The sequence below is a fragment of the Pristiophorus japonicus genome, chromosome 6 (assembly GCF_044704955.1).
Source record: "Pristiophorus japonicus isolate sPriJap1 chromosome 6, sPriJap1.hap1, whole genome shotgun sequence".
Lineage (NCBI taxonomy): Eukaryota > Metazoa > Chordata > Chondrichthyes > Pristiophoridae > Pristiophorus > Pristiophorus japonicus.
In genome coordinates this window covers 3,013,680-3,026,504 of record NC_091982.1, presented here as the reverse complement: position 1 = coordinate 3,026,504, position 12,825 = coordinate 3,013,680, and the positions used below count along the sequence as shown (strand labels likewise).

General features: G+C 44.4%; 1 protein-coding gene across 1 annotated transcript in view; it reads left to right on the top strand.

The window, feature by feature from the left end:
- The window catches only part of LOC139265079 (protein eva-1 homolog C), a 32,326-nt gene extending 19,732 nt beyond the window's left edge, over positions 1 to 12,594 (top strand). Inside the window, exons 5-8 of the mRNA XM_070881969.1 lie at positions 8,227 to 8,370; positions 8,461 to 8,532; positions 10,320 to 10,412; positions 11,842 to 12,594. Coding sequence (XP_070738070.1) covers positions 8,227 to 8,370; positions 8,461 to 8,532; positions 10,320 to 10,412; positions 11,842 to 12,212 — 680 coding nt within the window. The 3' untranslated portion in view covers positions 12,213 to 12,594. The remainder of the gene's footprint in view (positions 1 to 8,226; positions 8,371 to 8,460; positions 8,533 to 10,319; positions 10,413 to 11,841) is intronic.
- Positions 12,595 to 12,825: the final 231 nt, after the last annotated feature.

Below are 12,825 nucleotides of genomic sequence, written 5' to 3'. Positions count from 1 at the left end.
ATGACCCAGCCTCCGCAGCTCTCTGGGGCAGAGAATTCCACAGATTTACAACCCTCAGTGAAGAAATTCCTCCTCATCTCATTTTAAATGGCGTCCCCTTATTCTGACATGATGGCTCCTATTTTTAGTTTCCCCTATGAGTGGAACTATCCTTTCTGCATCCACCTTGTCGAGCCCCTTCATTATCTTGTATGTTTCGATAAGATCACCTTTCATTCTTCTGAACTCCAATGTGTATAGGCCCAACCTACTCAACCTATTTTCATAAATCAACCCCCTCATCCCCGGAATCAACCGATTGAACCTTCTCTGATCATCCTCCAATGCAAGTGTATCCTTCCTTAAATACGGAGACCAAAACTGGATGCAGTACTCCAGGTGTGGCCTCACCAATAACCTGTACAGTTAAAGCAGGACTTCTCTGCTTTTATACTCTATCCCCCTTTGAATAAAGGCCAACATTCCATTTGTCTTCCTGATTACTTGCTGTACCTGCATACTAATTTTTGTGTTTCACGCACAAGGATCCCAGGTCCCTCTGTATTGCAGCACTTTGCAATATTTCTCAATTTAAATCATAATTTGCTTTTATATTTTTTCTGCTAAAGTGGATAACCTCACATTTTCCCATATTGTACTCCATCTGCCAAATATTTGCCCACTCATTTAACCTGTCTATATCCCTTTGCAGATTTTTTGTGTCCTCCTCAGTTTTGTTTCCCACCCATCTTTGTATCATCAGCAAACTTGGCTACATTACTCTCGGTCCCTTCATCCAAGTCATTAATATAGATTGTAAATAGTTGAGGCCCCAGCACCGATCCCTGTGGCACCCCACTAGTTACTGTTTGCCAACCGGAATATGACCCGTTTATCCCGACTCTCTGTTTTTTGATAGTTAGCCAATCCTCTATTCATGTTAATATATTATCCCCAATCCCTTGAACTTTTATCTTGTGCAGTAACCTTTTGTTATGTATGTTAACTGGGTTTTACCTGCCACCGGAGGGCGCGACTGTCGGAGTCCTAATGGTCACTGGCAGACACATGTAAGCCGTGTATATAATGTTGGCAGTCATGTTGAATCTTGACCCTTAAGTGCTGGCCTTCGACACCTCATCATATGGGGTCGGTTTGTGCTCCAGCAAGCCAATGTATCAGGCAAACTCCAACCAGTTACATATACACATCCAGAAGTCTGTCTAACGGAGCAGGCTTGAGAGGCTAGATGGCCTATTCCTGTTCCTAATTCTTATGTTCTAAGGCTGAAAGAGCCTATAGTATGGGAGAGAGAGAGAGACTTTAGCATGTGTATATGGGGTTAGGAAAATGCACCAATACCTGTTTGGGCTTCGGTTGAGCTTGAAACAGACCACAAGCCGCTCAGTTCATTATTTTCTGAGAGCAAAGGTATAAACACCAATGCCTCGTCCTGCATCCAAAGATGGGCACTGACATTATCCGCTTATGATTATGTCATCCGCCACAGACCAGGCACTGAAAACTGTGCTGATGCACTTAGCCAGCTACCATTGCCCACAACCGGGGTGGAAATGCCGCAGCCCGCAGACTTGTTGCTGGTCATGGACGCCTTCAAGAGCGAGGAGTCACCCGTCACAGCTTGTCAAATTAGAACCTGGACCAGCCAGGATCCTGTACTGTCAAACGTAAAAATGTGTCCCCGAAATGGAAATTGGTCTGCATTCCCAGGGAAATGCAGGATGAAATTAAGCCTTATAGCCGCCGCAAAGATGAATTGTCTATTCAATCTGATTGTCTGTTATGGGGTAATCGTGTTGTTATGCCACAGTACCCACCCAGGCATTTTCATGATGAAGCCAATTGCCAGGTCTCACGTTTGGTGGCCCAGCATTGACTCAGAATTGGAGTCATGCATGCATCAGTGCAACATAAGAACATAAGAATTTGGAACAGGAGTAGGCCATCTAGCCCCTCGAGCCTGTTCCACCATTCAAAAAGATCATGGCTGATCTGGCCGTGGACTCAGCTCCACTTACCCGCCCGCTCCCCATAACCCTTAATTCCCTTATTGGTTAAAAATCTATCTATCTGTGACTTGAATACATTCAATGAGCTAGCCTTAACTGCTTCCTTGGGCAGAGAATTCCACAGATTCACAACCCTCTGGGAGAAGAAATTCCTTTTCAACTCGGTTTTAAATTGGCTCCCCCGTATTTTGAGGCTGTGCCCCCTAGTTCTAGTCTCCCCGGCCAGTGGAAACAACCTCTCTGCCTCTATCTTGTCTATCCCTTTCATTATTTTAAATGTTTCTATAAGATCACCCCTCATCCTTCTGAACTCCAACGAGTAAAGACCCAGTCTACTCAATCTATCATCATAAGGTAATCCCCTCATCTCCGGAATCAGCCTAGTGAATCGTCTCTGTACCCCCTCCAAAGCTAGTATATCCTTCCTTAAGTAAGGTGACCAAAACTGCACGCAGTACTCCAGGTGCGGCCTCACCCATATCCTGTACAGTTGCAGCAGGACCTCCCTGCTTTTGTACTCCATCCCTCTCGCAATGAAGGCCAACATTCCATTCGCCTTCCTGATTACCTGCTGCACCTGCAAACTAACTTTTTGGGATTCATGCACAAGGACTCCCAGGTCCCTCTGCACTGCAGCATGTTGTAATTTCTCCCCATTCAAATAATATTCCCTTTTACTGTTTTTTTTTCCAAGGTGGATGACCTCACATTTTCCGACATTGTATTCCATCTGCCAAACCTTAGCCCATTCGCTTAACCTATCTAAATCTCTTTGCAGCCTCTCTGTGTCCTCCACACAACCCACTTTCCCACTAATCTTTGTGTCATCTGCAAATTTTGTTACACTACACTCTGTCCCCTCTTCCAGGTCATCTATGTATATTGTAAACAGTTGTGGTCCCAGCACCGATTCCTGTGGCACACCACTAACCACCGATTTCCAACCCGAAAAGGACACATTTATCCCGACTCTCTGCTTTCTGTTAGCCAGCCAATTCTCGATCCATGCTAATACATTTCCTCTGACTCCGCATACCTTTATCTTCTGCAGTAACCTTTTGTGTGGCACCTTATCGAATGCCTTTTGGAAATCTAAATACACCACATCCATCAGTACACCTCTATCCGCCATGCTTGTTATATCCTCAAAGAATTCCAGTAAATTAGTTAAACATGATTTCTCCTTCATGAATCCATGTTGCGTCTGCTTGATTGCATTATTCCTATCTAGATGTCCCGCTATTTCTTCCTTAATGATAGCTTCAAGCATTTTTCCCACTACTGATGTTAAACTAACCGGCCTATAGTTACCTGCCTTTTGTCTGCCCCCTTTTTTAAACAGAGGCGTTACATTAGCTGCTTTCCAATCCGCTGGTACCTCCCCAGAGTCCAGAGAATTTTGGTAGATTATAACGAATGCATCTGCTATAACTTCCGCCATCTCTTTTAATACCCTGGGATGCATTTCATCAGGACCAGGGGACTTGTCTACCTTGAGTTCCATTAGCCTGTCCAGCACTACCTCCCCTAGTGATATTGATTGTCTCAAGGTCCTCCCTTCCCACATTCCCGTGACCAGCAATTTTTGGCATGGTTTTTGTGTCTTCCACTGTGAAGACCGAAGCAAAATAATTGTTTAATGTCTCAGCCATTTCCACATTTCCCATTATTAAATCCCCCTTCTTATCTTCTAAGGGACCAACATTTACTTTAGTCACTCTTCCGTTTTATATATCGGTAAAAGCTTTTACTATCTGTTTTTATGTTTTGCGCAAGTTTACATTCGTAATCTATCTTTCCTTTCTTTATTGCTTTCTTAGTCATTCTTTGCTGTCGTTTAAAATTTTCCCAATCTTCTAGTTTTCCACTAACCTTGGCCATCTTATACGCATTGGTTTTTAATTTGATACTCTCCTTTATTTCCTTGGTTATTCACGGCTGGTTATCCCTTCTCTTACCGCCCTTCTTTTTCACTGGAATATATTTTTGTTGAGCACTATGAAAGAGCTCCTTAAAAGTCCGCCACTGATCCTCAATTGTGCCACCATTTAGTCTGTGTTTCCAGTCTATTTAGCCAACTCTGCCCTCATTCCACTGTAGTCCCCTTTGTTTAAGCATAGTACGCTCGTTTCTGACACAACTTCCTCACCCTCAATCTGTATTACAAATTCAACCATACTGTGATCACTCATTCCGAGAGGATCTTTTACTAGGAGATCGTTTATTATTCCTGTCTCATTACACAGGACCAGATCTAAGATAGCTTGCTCCCTTGTAGGTTCTGTAACATACTGTTCTAAGAAACAATGCCGTATGCATTCTATGAATTCCTCCTCCAGGCTACCCCGTGCGATTTGATTTGACTAATCGACATGGAGGTTAAAATCCCCCATGATTACTGCCATTCCTTTTTCAGATGCCTCCATTATTCCCTTGATTATTGTCCGCCCCACCGTGAAGTTATTATTTGGGGGCCTATAAACTACGCCCACCAGTGACTTTTTCCCCTTACTATCTCTAATCTCCACCCACAATGATTCAACATTTTGTTCATTAGAGCCAATATCATCTCTCACAACTGCCCTGATATCATCCTTTATTAACAGAGCTACCCCATCTCCTTTCCCTTCTTGTCTATCCTTCCGAATTGTCAGATACCCCTGTATGTTTAATTCCCAGTCTTGGCCACCCTGCAACCATGTTTCTGTAATGGCCACCAAATCATACCCATTTGTAATGATTTGTGCCGTCAACTCATTTACTTTATTTCGAATGCTGCAGGCGTTTAGGTAAAGTGTTTTAATACTAGCTTTTAAACCATGATTTTTAGTTTTGACCCCTCCTGCAGCCCCTTTATATTCATACATATTGTCCCTTCCTATCACCTTGTGGTTTACACTTACCCCAGTGCTACTCTGCTCTGTTGCCTCCTGCCTTTTGCATTCTTTCTTGGGGTCCTGTTCATCTGAGCTCTCCCCCACTCTAACTAGCTCAGAGCCCTCTCCTGTGTTCCGAATACTCCTCGCATTGAGGCACCGAGCTTTCAGGCTTGCCTTTTTATTACACTTTGACCCTTTAGAATTTTGCTGTACAGTGGCCCTTTTTGTTCTTTGCTTTGGGTTTCTCTGCCCTCCACTTTTACTTATCTCCTTTCTGTCTTTTGCTTCTGTCTCCATTTTGTTTCCCTCTGTCTCCCTGCATTGGTTCCCATTTCCCTGCCATATTAGTTTAACTCCTCCCCAACAGCACGAGCAAACACTCCCCCTGGGAAATTGGTTCCGGTCCTGCCCAGGTGCAGACCGTCTGGTTTGTACTGGTCCCACCTCCCCCAGAACCGGTTCCAATGCCCCAGAAATTTGAATCCCTCCCTGCTGCACCACTGCTCAAGCCACGTATTCATCTGAGCTATCCTGCAATTCCTACTCTGACTAGCACGTGGCACTGGTAGCAATCCCGAGATTTCTACTTTTGAGGTCCTACTTTTTAATTTAGCTCCTAGCTCCTTAAATTCATCTCGTAGGACCTCATCCCTTTTTTTTTTAAACCTATGTCGTTGGTACCAATGTGCACCATGACAATTGGCTGTTCACCCTCCCTTTTTAGAATGTCCTGCACCTGCTCCGAGACATCCTTGACCCTTGCACCAGGGAGGCAACATACCATCCTGGAGTCTCGGTTGCGGCCGCAGAAACGCCTATCTATTCCCCTTACAATTGAATCCCCTATCACTATCGCTCTCCCACTCTTTTTCCTGCCCTCCTGTGCAACAGAGCCAGCCACGGTGCCATGAACTTGGCTGCTGCTGACCTCCCCTGATGAGTCATCCCCCTCAACAGTACTCAAAGCGGTGTATCTGTTTTGCAGGAGGATGACCGCAGGGGACCCCTGCACTACCTTCCTTGCACTGCTCTTCCTGCTGGTCTTCCATTCCCTAGCTGGCTGTGGACCCTTCACCTGCGGTAAGACCAACTCGCTACATGTGCTATTCACGTCATTCTCAGCATCGTGGATGCTCCAGAGTGAATCCATCCTCAGCTCCAATTCCGCAACGCGGACCGTCAGGAGCTGGAGGCGGATACACTTCCTGCACACGTAGTCGTCAGGGACACCGGAAGTGTCCCTGAGTTTCCACATGGTACAGGAGCATATCACGTGACCGAGCTCTCCTGCCATGACTTAACCCTTAGATATGCTTAATTTGGCGACAACAATGTTAACGGCTTACTTACTGATATGAAAAAAGAAAAAGAAAGGCTACTCACCAATCACCAGCCAATCACTTACCGCTTTGGCTGTGATGTCACCTTTTGATTCCTTTCTACTTCTTTTTTGCTTTTTCTCCTGGCTGGAGCTGCACAAGCTCCGCCTTTACAGGCCTCACCACGCACCCCGGACTCCTCTGTGGAGGCTCCGCTGAGTCTGTGGTCATGGCCATCCAAACCGTGGTCAAGGATCCACATTGAATTTACCGCCCCCTTTCTCAGCAAAATGTTTTTAGTGGTAGTGGACGCTTACTCCAACTGGATTGAATGCATAATCATGTCATCCAGCACGTCCACAGCCACCATTGAAAGCTTCCGGGCCATGTTCGCCACCCATGGCCTGCCCAATGTCCTTGTCAGCGACAATGGACCATGTTTCACCAGTTCAGAGTTCCATGAGTTTATGACCCGTAATGGCATCAAGCATGTCAGGCTTGCCCCTTTCAAACCCGCGTCTAACGGTCAAGCGGAGTGGGTTGTCCATTAAGCAGAACCTAAAACACGTGACTCACGGCTCCCCACAGACCCGCTTGTCCCACATTCTGCTCAGTTACCGGACGAGACCCCACTCGCTCACCGGGGTCCCTCCTGCCGAGCTGTTAATGAAGAGAGGCCTCAAAACCAGGCTCTCCCTCAATGGGCAGGATCTCAATGATCACGTTGAAACCAGAAGGCAACGGCAGCAATGGTACCACGATCACGCGGCCGTATCACGTGACATTGCTGTTCATGACCCTGTGTTTGTCCTGAATTATGGTCGTGGTCCAAAGTGGGTTGATGGCACGGTTTTGGCCAAGGAGGGGAACAGGGTGTTTGTAGTCAAACTGTTAAATGGCCAAATGTGCAAGAGGCACATCGACCCAACCAAACTGTGATTCACAGACAACCCAGAACAAATTGAAGATGACATCATCATCGACCAACCAACACACATCCAACCATCAGTTGCCCCTTGTGTCATTCACAGACGAACCTACCATCCCCGACAGTCCTGTCAGACCGACTGCTCCGCAATGCAGCAATGGTCCTACTAACTCACCCAAGCTTGGGTTCGAACTGAGAAGATCAACCAGGGAGCGGAAGGCCCCGGACCATCTCAACTTGTAAATACAACCTGTACCAAGGACTTTAGGAGGGAATGATTAGGAGGGAATGTATGTTAACTGGGTTTTACCTGCCACCGGAGGGCGCGACTGTCGGAGTCCTAATGGTCACTGGCAGACACGTGCAAGCTGTGTATATAATGTTGGCAATCATGTTGAATCCTCACTTTGAGAATAAATAAACTGGAGTAAGGTCTTGCCTGAACTAGCTCACCGTACTTAGCCTCGTGGAGTTATTCGATACTTAACACCTTTTATGTGGCACCTTATCGAACGTGTTCTGAAAATCCAAATACACCGCATCCACTGATCCACCCTGCACGTTACATTCTCAAAGAACTCCAGCAAATTTGTCAAACATGATTTCCCTTTCATAAAACCATGCTGACTCTGCTTGATTGAATTATGTTTTTCCAAATGTCCTGTTACTGCTTCCTTAATAATGGACTTCAGCATTTTCCCAATGAAAGATGTTAGGCTAACTGGTCTATAGTTTCCTGCTTTTTGTCAGAGTCTTTTTTTAAATAGGGGCTTTACATTTGCGGTTTTCCAATCCGTTGGGACCTCCCCAGAATCCAGGGAATTTTGGTAGATTACAACCAATATCTATAGTAAAACGATACAAAAATGTCACTGATGGCTTCAGAATTGGTTATAATCTTCCCTCACCTCGCAGTGCAATGGGCTGCCAATATTTACTGTCTAAGATTCACACATGTAGAATAGTTGTTTTGGGTAACTCTGATTGGCTCGTGTAGAATGCCCTGGGAAGAGAACAGGAGAGGAGTGGAGATGAGAAATTGGGGAAAAAATAGATGGTGCAATGCTTTGAATAACTTCCATTCCTTTCAGAGTGCTTATCACCAACGGCTCTGAGACAAATGTCATCGCGGTGCCACAGCAAACCTAATTGTTCGATCGTTGCCAGTGTTTTGAGTTTTGGTGATCCCTGTTTCCCTGGAGTTCGCAAACAGCTCAAAGTCTCATACACCTGTGGTAAGAAAATCACAGACTGATCAATAATATTAGTAAAACAGATTTTAAAAATCATTAATAACTATAATCATTTGTATTTTTAAATTTCAGTTCCAAAAAGACTGTTTGAAGAGGCTGGTCCAGGGGCAGTAAAGCCCTTCTTAATATCGGATTATACTCACGGTACAAATTCTAACATTTGTCTTTGTTTATGCAACTGAATAAAATAAATGCTTTACAGCTTATTTAGTTACTGATAAAATATCGGTTCTACATAATATTTTTCAATAGTTTTGTTACACTTTGAAGAGTTCATCTAACAACAAACAGTTTGTGTCACAAGTCATTGGTCGTCTCCAAAGCAGAGGGAATTTTAAAAAATTGCATCAAATACCATTGATAGTTGCTGAAAGCCAGTTGTATTTGAGCTGTACAGGGTGCCAGTTTAACTTTTGTGGGGTGAGAAGTGGGCGATAGTGAATCAGCAGCCTGTTTTGCACCTTTTCTGGTTTTTTTCCCCAAAGGAAAAACAATTTTTGCCTGGCAATAGAAGTTAAAATTCCCTTCACTGATCCAAAGGTCCCAAGTTCGTCTTCCCAGTTAACTGCTCTTACTCAAGGCAACAGTAAGGATGCTCCAATTGACCTCTGTGTCCCTGTACTTTGAGAGAAAGATTTGGTCAAGGTTCTCAGACCAGATTGCTGTCCAATGATCACTGCTCCAAAGTGACCATCTGTAGGGATTAAGCACAACTGCAATGCTTTTCCTTTCAGGTTTACAGTACTCATTGTCTCTAGGATCCCATAGAGGCTGGCCAATTGAGCAGAGAACTGTAGGGATGTTGGTGTTTGTATACCGTATCCCAGTAAGAAGTGGAGCAAATTATGTACAGATAATTTCAGCAGCTGGCATTTTTACAGTGAACATCCACTGAAGAATGAGCACTGGGCGAGATGCTGGAGAGCAGCTAATGCCCATCTCTAGCTGGACCATGCTGATGTGCAACGGTCACCACACCTTAAAAAATCCACACACAGGCATCTTCCACCACTTCCGTTGGAGTTCAAGACTGGAACATTAGGTTCTTCATTGAAACATTTGTGAACTCATGTAGAAGCAAATCATCTTTGTCCGAGGGACCACCCCTGGTGATGATGGCCCCAGGCAGAAGCAGCACATTCAGGAGAAGAGGGGACACAAAAATAAAATAAAGACCAAAATAGACACTCTTTAAGTTAGTCAAGAATGACCATAAGAACAAATGTAATAGGTGATTACAAATATAACATTATAACAGGGACTACACTCCAAAAGTACTTCATTGGCTGTAAATCGCTTTGAGACGTCCGGTGGTTATGAAAGGCACTATAGAAATTCTTCTCATTTTATAAAAATCTTTCTTTTTATAACTGTCAAACAATAACGTCTATTGGGAAAGTTTGAAAGTGAGCTTGTTCCAGAGAAACACAACAAATTAAATATATAATGATGAGATCTGCAGTAATTGGAAATGAAGTCCCAATTCTATAAAAAATATTTTTTTCAAAATTACATAGAAACATAGAAAATAGGTGCAGGAGTAGGCCATTCGGCCCTTCGAGCCTGCACCGCCATTCAATGAGTTCATGGCTGAACATTCAACTTCAGTACCCCATTCCTGCTATAGAAACATAGAAAATACCCTGTGATCTTGAGGGCACAAATACTTATAATGTCCATATACAATTCATTTGTTTGCTATGTTAAAGGACAAATTAATCTATTTATTTTAACCTATTTCACATTGTATGCAAACGTGGTAACCTAATATTTGCAGAGCATAATTCCAAGTCCATGCATATTATTTTCTGTAATTTCAGCCTAAAATTGGTTGAGACACTCTATAGAACCCATTGTACAGTACAGTACTGAACAGTAGAGATGGTCAGTTTTGAAAGCACTCTCAGTTAGTTTGTACTTATTTGCTGCAGGTGGCTGGTATAATGGCCCAAGAATGTCCATGCTTTACGCCAAAGATGTCGTGATTGTTAGCAGTTCCCTGGCCACTCTTGCCCACATTAGGGGTATGTTTCTCTGCACTGCCAATGTGCCTCTAATCATGCTTTAAAATGAAAAAGACTAAATACATAAGTGGTATCATTTGTCAGCATTTTGAGAATGTCCCATTTTCCATTAATTTGCTAACATTCCTCTTATTTTCACTTGTACTTTGTTCTATTATTCCCAGTTATTGACAGCAATCCCAATTGTTTTAACACTGCCTCAATAAAGGTGCATAGAAATTTTTCTCTATATAAAAAGGGTAATATTTGAAGCAACTAACTTGATTTTAATTTGAATGGGTCGGTCTTTTTTGGCTAGTTCCAAGACTTACTGTATTATTTAAATCCCCACTCCCAAGATCTCAGTAACAGACCAGGGATATGGTAATAATAATTGAAAATGACAGTTTTGTGGTTCACCCTTTCCAAGTAATGCTGTCATGTTTGGCCAAAACCCAAACTGGACAAAGAGCAGGATAGAGGTGGGGCAGTGGTTGGGATCCTGATTTGATGTTTGATGTTTTCTTTGCTGTTGAGGCAAATGAATTCAAAAACTTAATAACTAACATCTCTACATTGTATGTGAAAAAATGTACTGACTTTTGGGCCCCGATATTTACGGGCAGGTGGGGAGAGGCAAATTGTCGTTTGGAAAACCTGGAAGAACAGGTTTCCTGCAGGCGCTGCCAGATTTAACGTCAGGACCCGATTAACATTTTTGTCTCCATTTCCCGGCCATAGCCAGCTGGTTTGATAGGCTGGCTGGCTGTCAGGTGGGTAGGCCGCAGCCAGGGAGCGGAGCGGAGAGGAGGGAGGGAGGAATTGGAAAGGCCGGGAGAGGAGAGGCCGGAGAGGGCCGGGGGTGTTCATTGGAGGCCGGGTGGGAATGTCGAGGGGAAATCGGAAGGGTCGGAGGAGAGATCAAAAGTGTCGAGGGAAGATTGGAAGGGTTGATAGGGTGATTGGATGATATAGCCGGGGAGCGCAGAAGTGAGAGGGAGGGATTGAAAAGACGGGACGGTGGGGAGATCATGGCCCGGGAGGGAGGATCGAATTGCGGTGTGGGTGGTTACAACCGATCGTGGGGGTAGGGGAAGGGAAGCTGGTTAGCTTGGTGAGCCGGGAGGAAGAATTCCTAGCCTTCCTGGCCCACCAGAAGTGCTGGAAAGGCATTTATCTGCTGGATCCAACAGTCCTCGCCTCCCTTCAGCTGGCGGGTTTCCTGAGGCCCGGAAACACAGCTGGCCAGCATAAAATTTTAAATGGAGGTAAACTGTGAGGCACGCAGCCTCATTAAAATATTGAATTGACCGACCCGTCGCCAGGGAGCGGGTTGATTGTTCCCCCCACCCCCACCCCCACCTTTGTCTGTAAGGCCATTCAAAAACCAGATAGGTGGCAATTCTGTTTCCAGATTGGTTTGATTTTTGCCTAATGTGTTTCATCTCAGGTCTCCCAGAGAAAGTGGCCCTATTCTTCGTGTCTGGAGTGTGTTCTGGCTTAGTAGTCATCCTCTGTGCTTTTGGATTTCACGTGCTGGTGAGACAAGACATTAGGAAGCTCCGTAGCGAGGCAGAAAACAGTCAAGAAAGTGAAAACGGGCACACCAAACTTTCAGATGATGAGGATGATGCCTCCTCCGATGCTTCATTTCAACGGTTGACCAGACAGTACAGGACCTCAAACAATATCTTTAGCCCGGAAGTGGCAGCTGTGATGGTAGACAGAGTAGAGCTGAAAGAACAAGCGGACAAGGAAATATGGTTGAATAAGGAGTCCAGCCCTTATGCAATCCAGAACCTGAGCCAGCATCCAAGATGAAGGCTCAGAGTAACAAATGTTTATAGTGAGCTGTGAGGTACAGAGTTGAGGGATAAAGATGACATCAACCTTATGACTAAAGCTTGAGTGTTTTATGAAAAGGGAATGGCTTGAGTAATGACAGTATATGGAAAATACAACACAGAGTCTAACCCAGACAGTACTCCGACTTCCTGCAGATCTAGTGTGAATGCACCAAGAAAAAAAGTGTAGAAACAATGATGGGACTTCCACAATGACGGCAGCTGCCAACCAAGGAGTTGACCTTTTCTGCTATGTCAGTTTCTTTGCTTTCTTAACTCGTGTATGCAGGAATGTTTTCCCTATATTTTCTTACTCTTGGACTGTTTCCTTTATTCTCTGGTTATTTGTTGCCCCTTCCTCTGCAATATCTATTCTCTCACTTTCTAATCCCGCAGTACAGTTGCCAACGTTGGTTGGACATATTCTTGGAGGTTTCATCACATGACCTTTCGCCTCCAACTGCCCAGCCCAGTCAAACAACATTTCACGACCCCCTCCCACCCCCCCGCATCTCTGATATTTTTATCGCTAATAAATCGAAGTGTTCAGAGAAAATGGAAAAAAAATGTTTTTATTGCCGCAATGATTT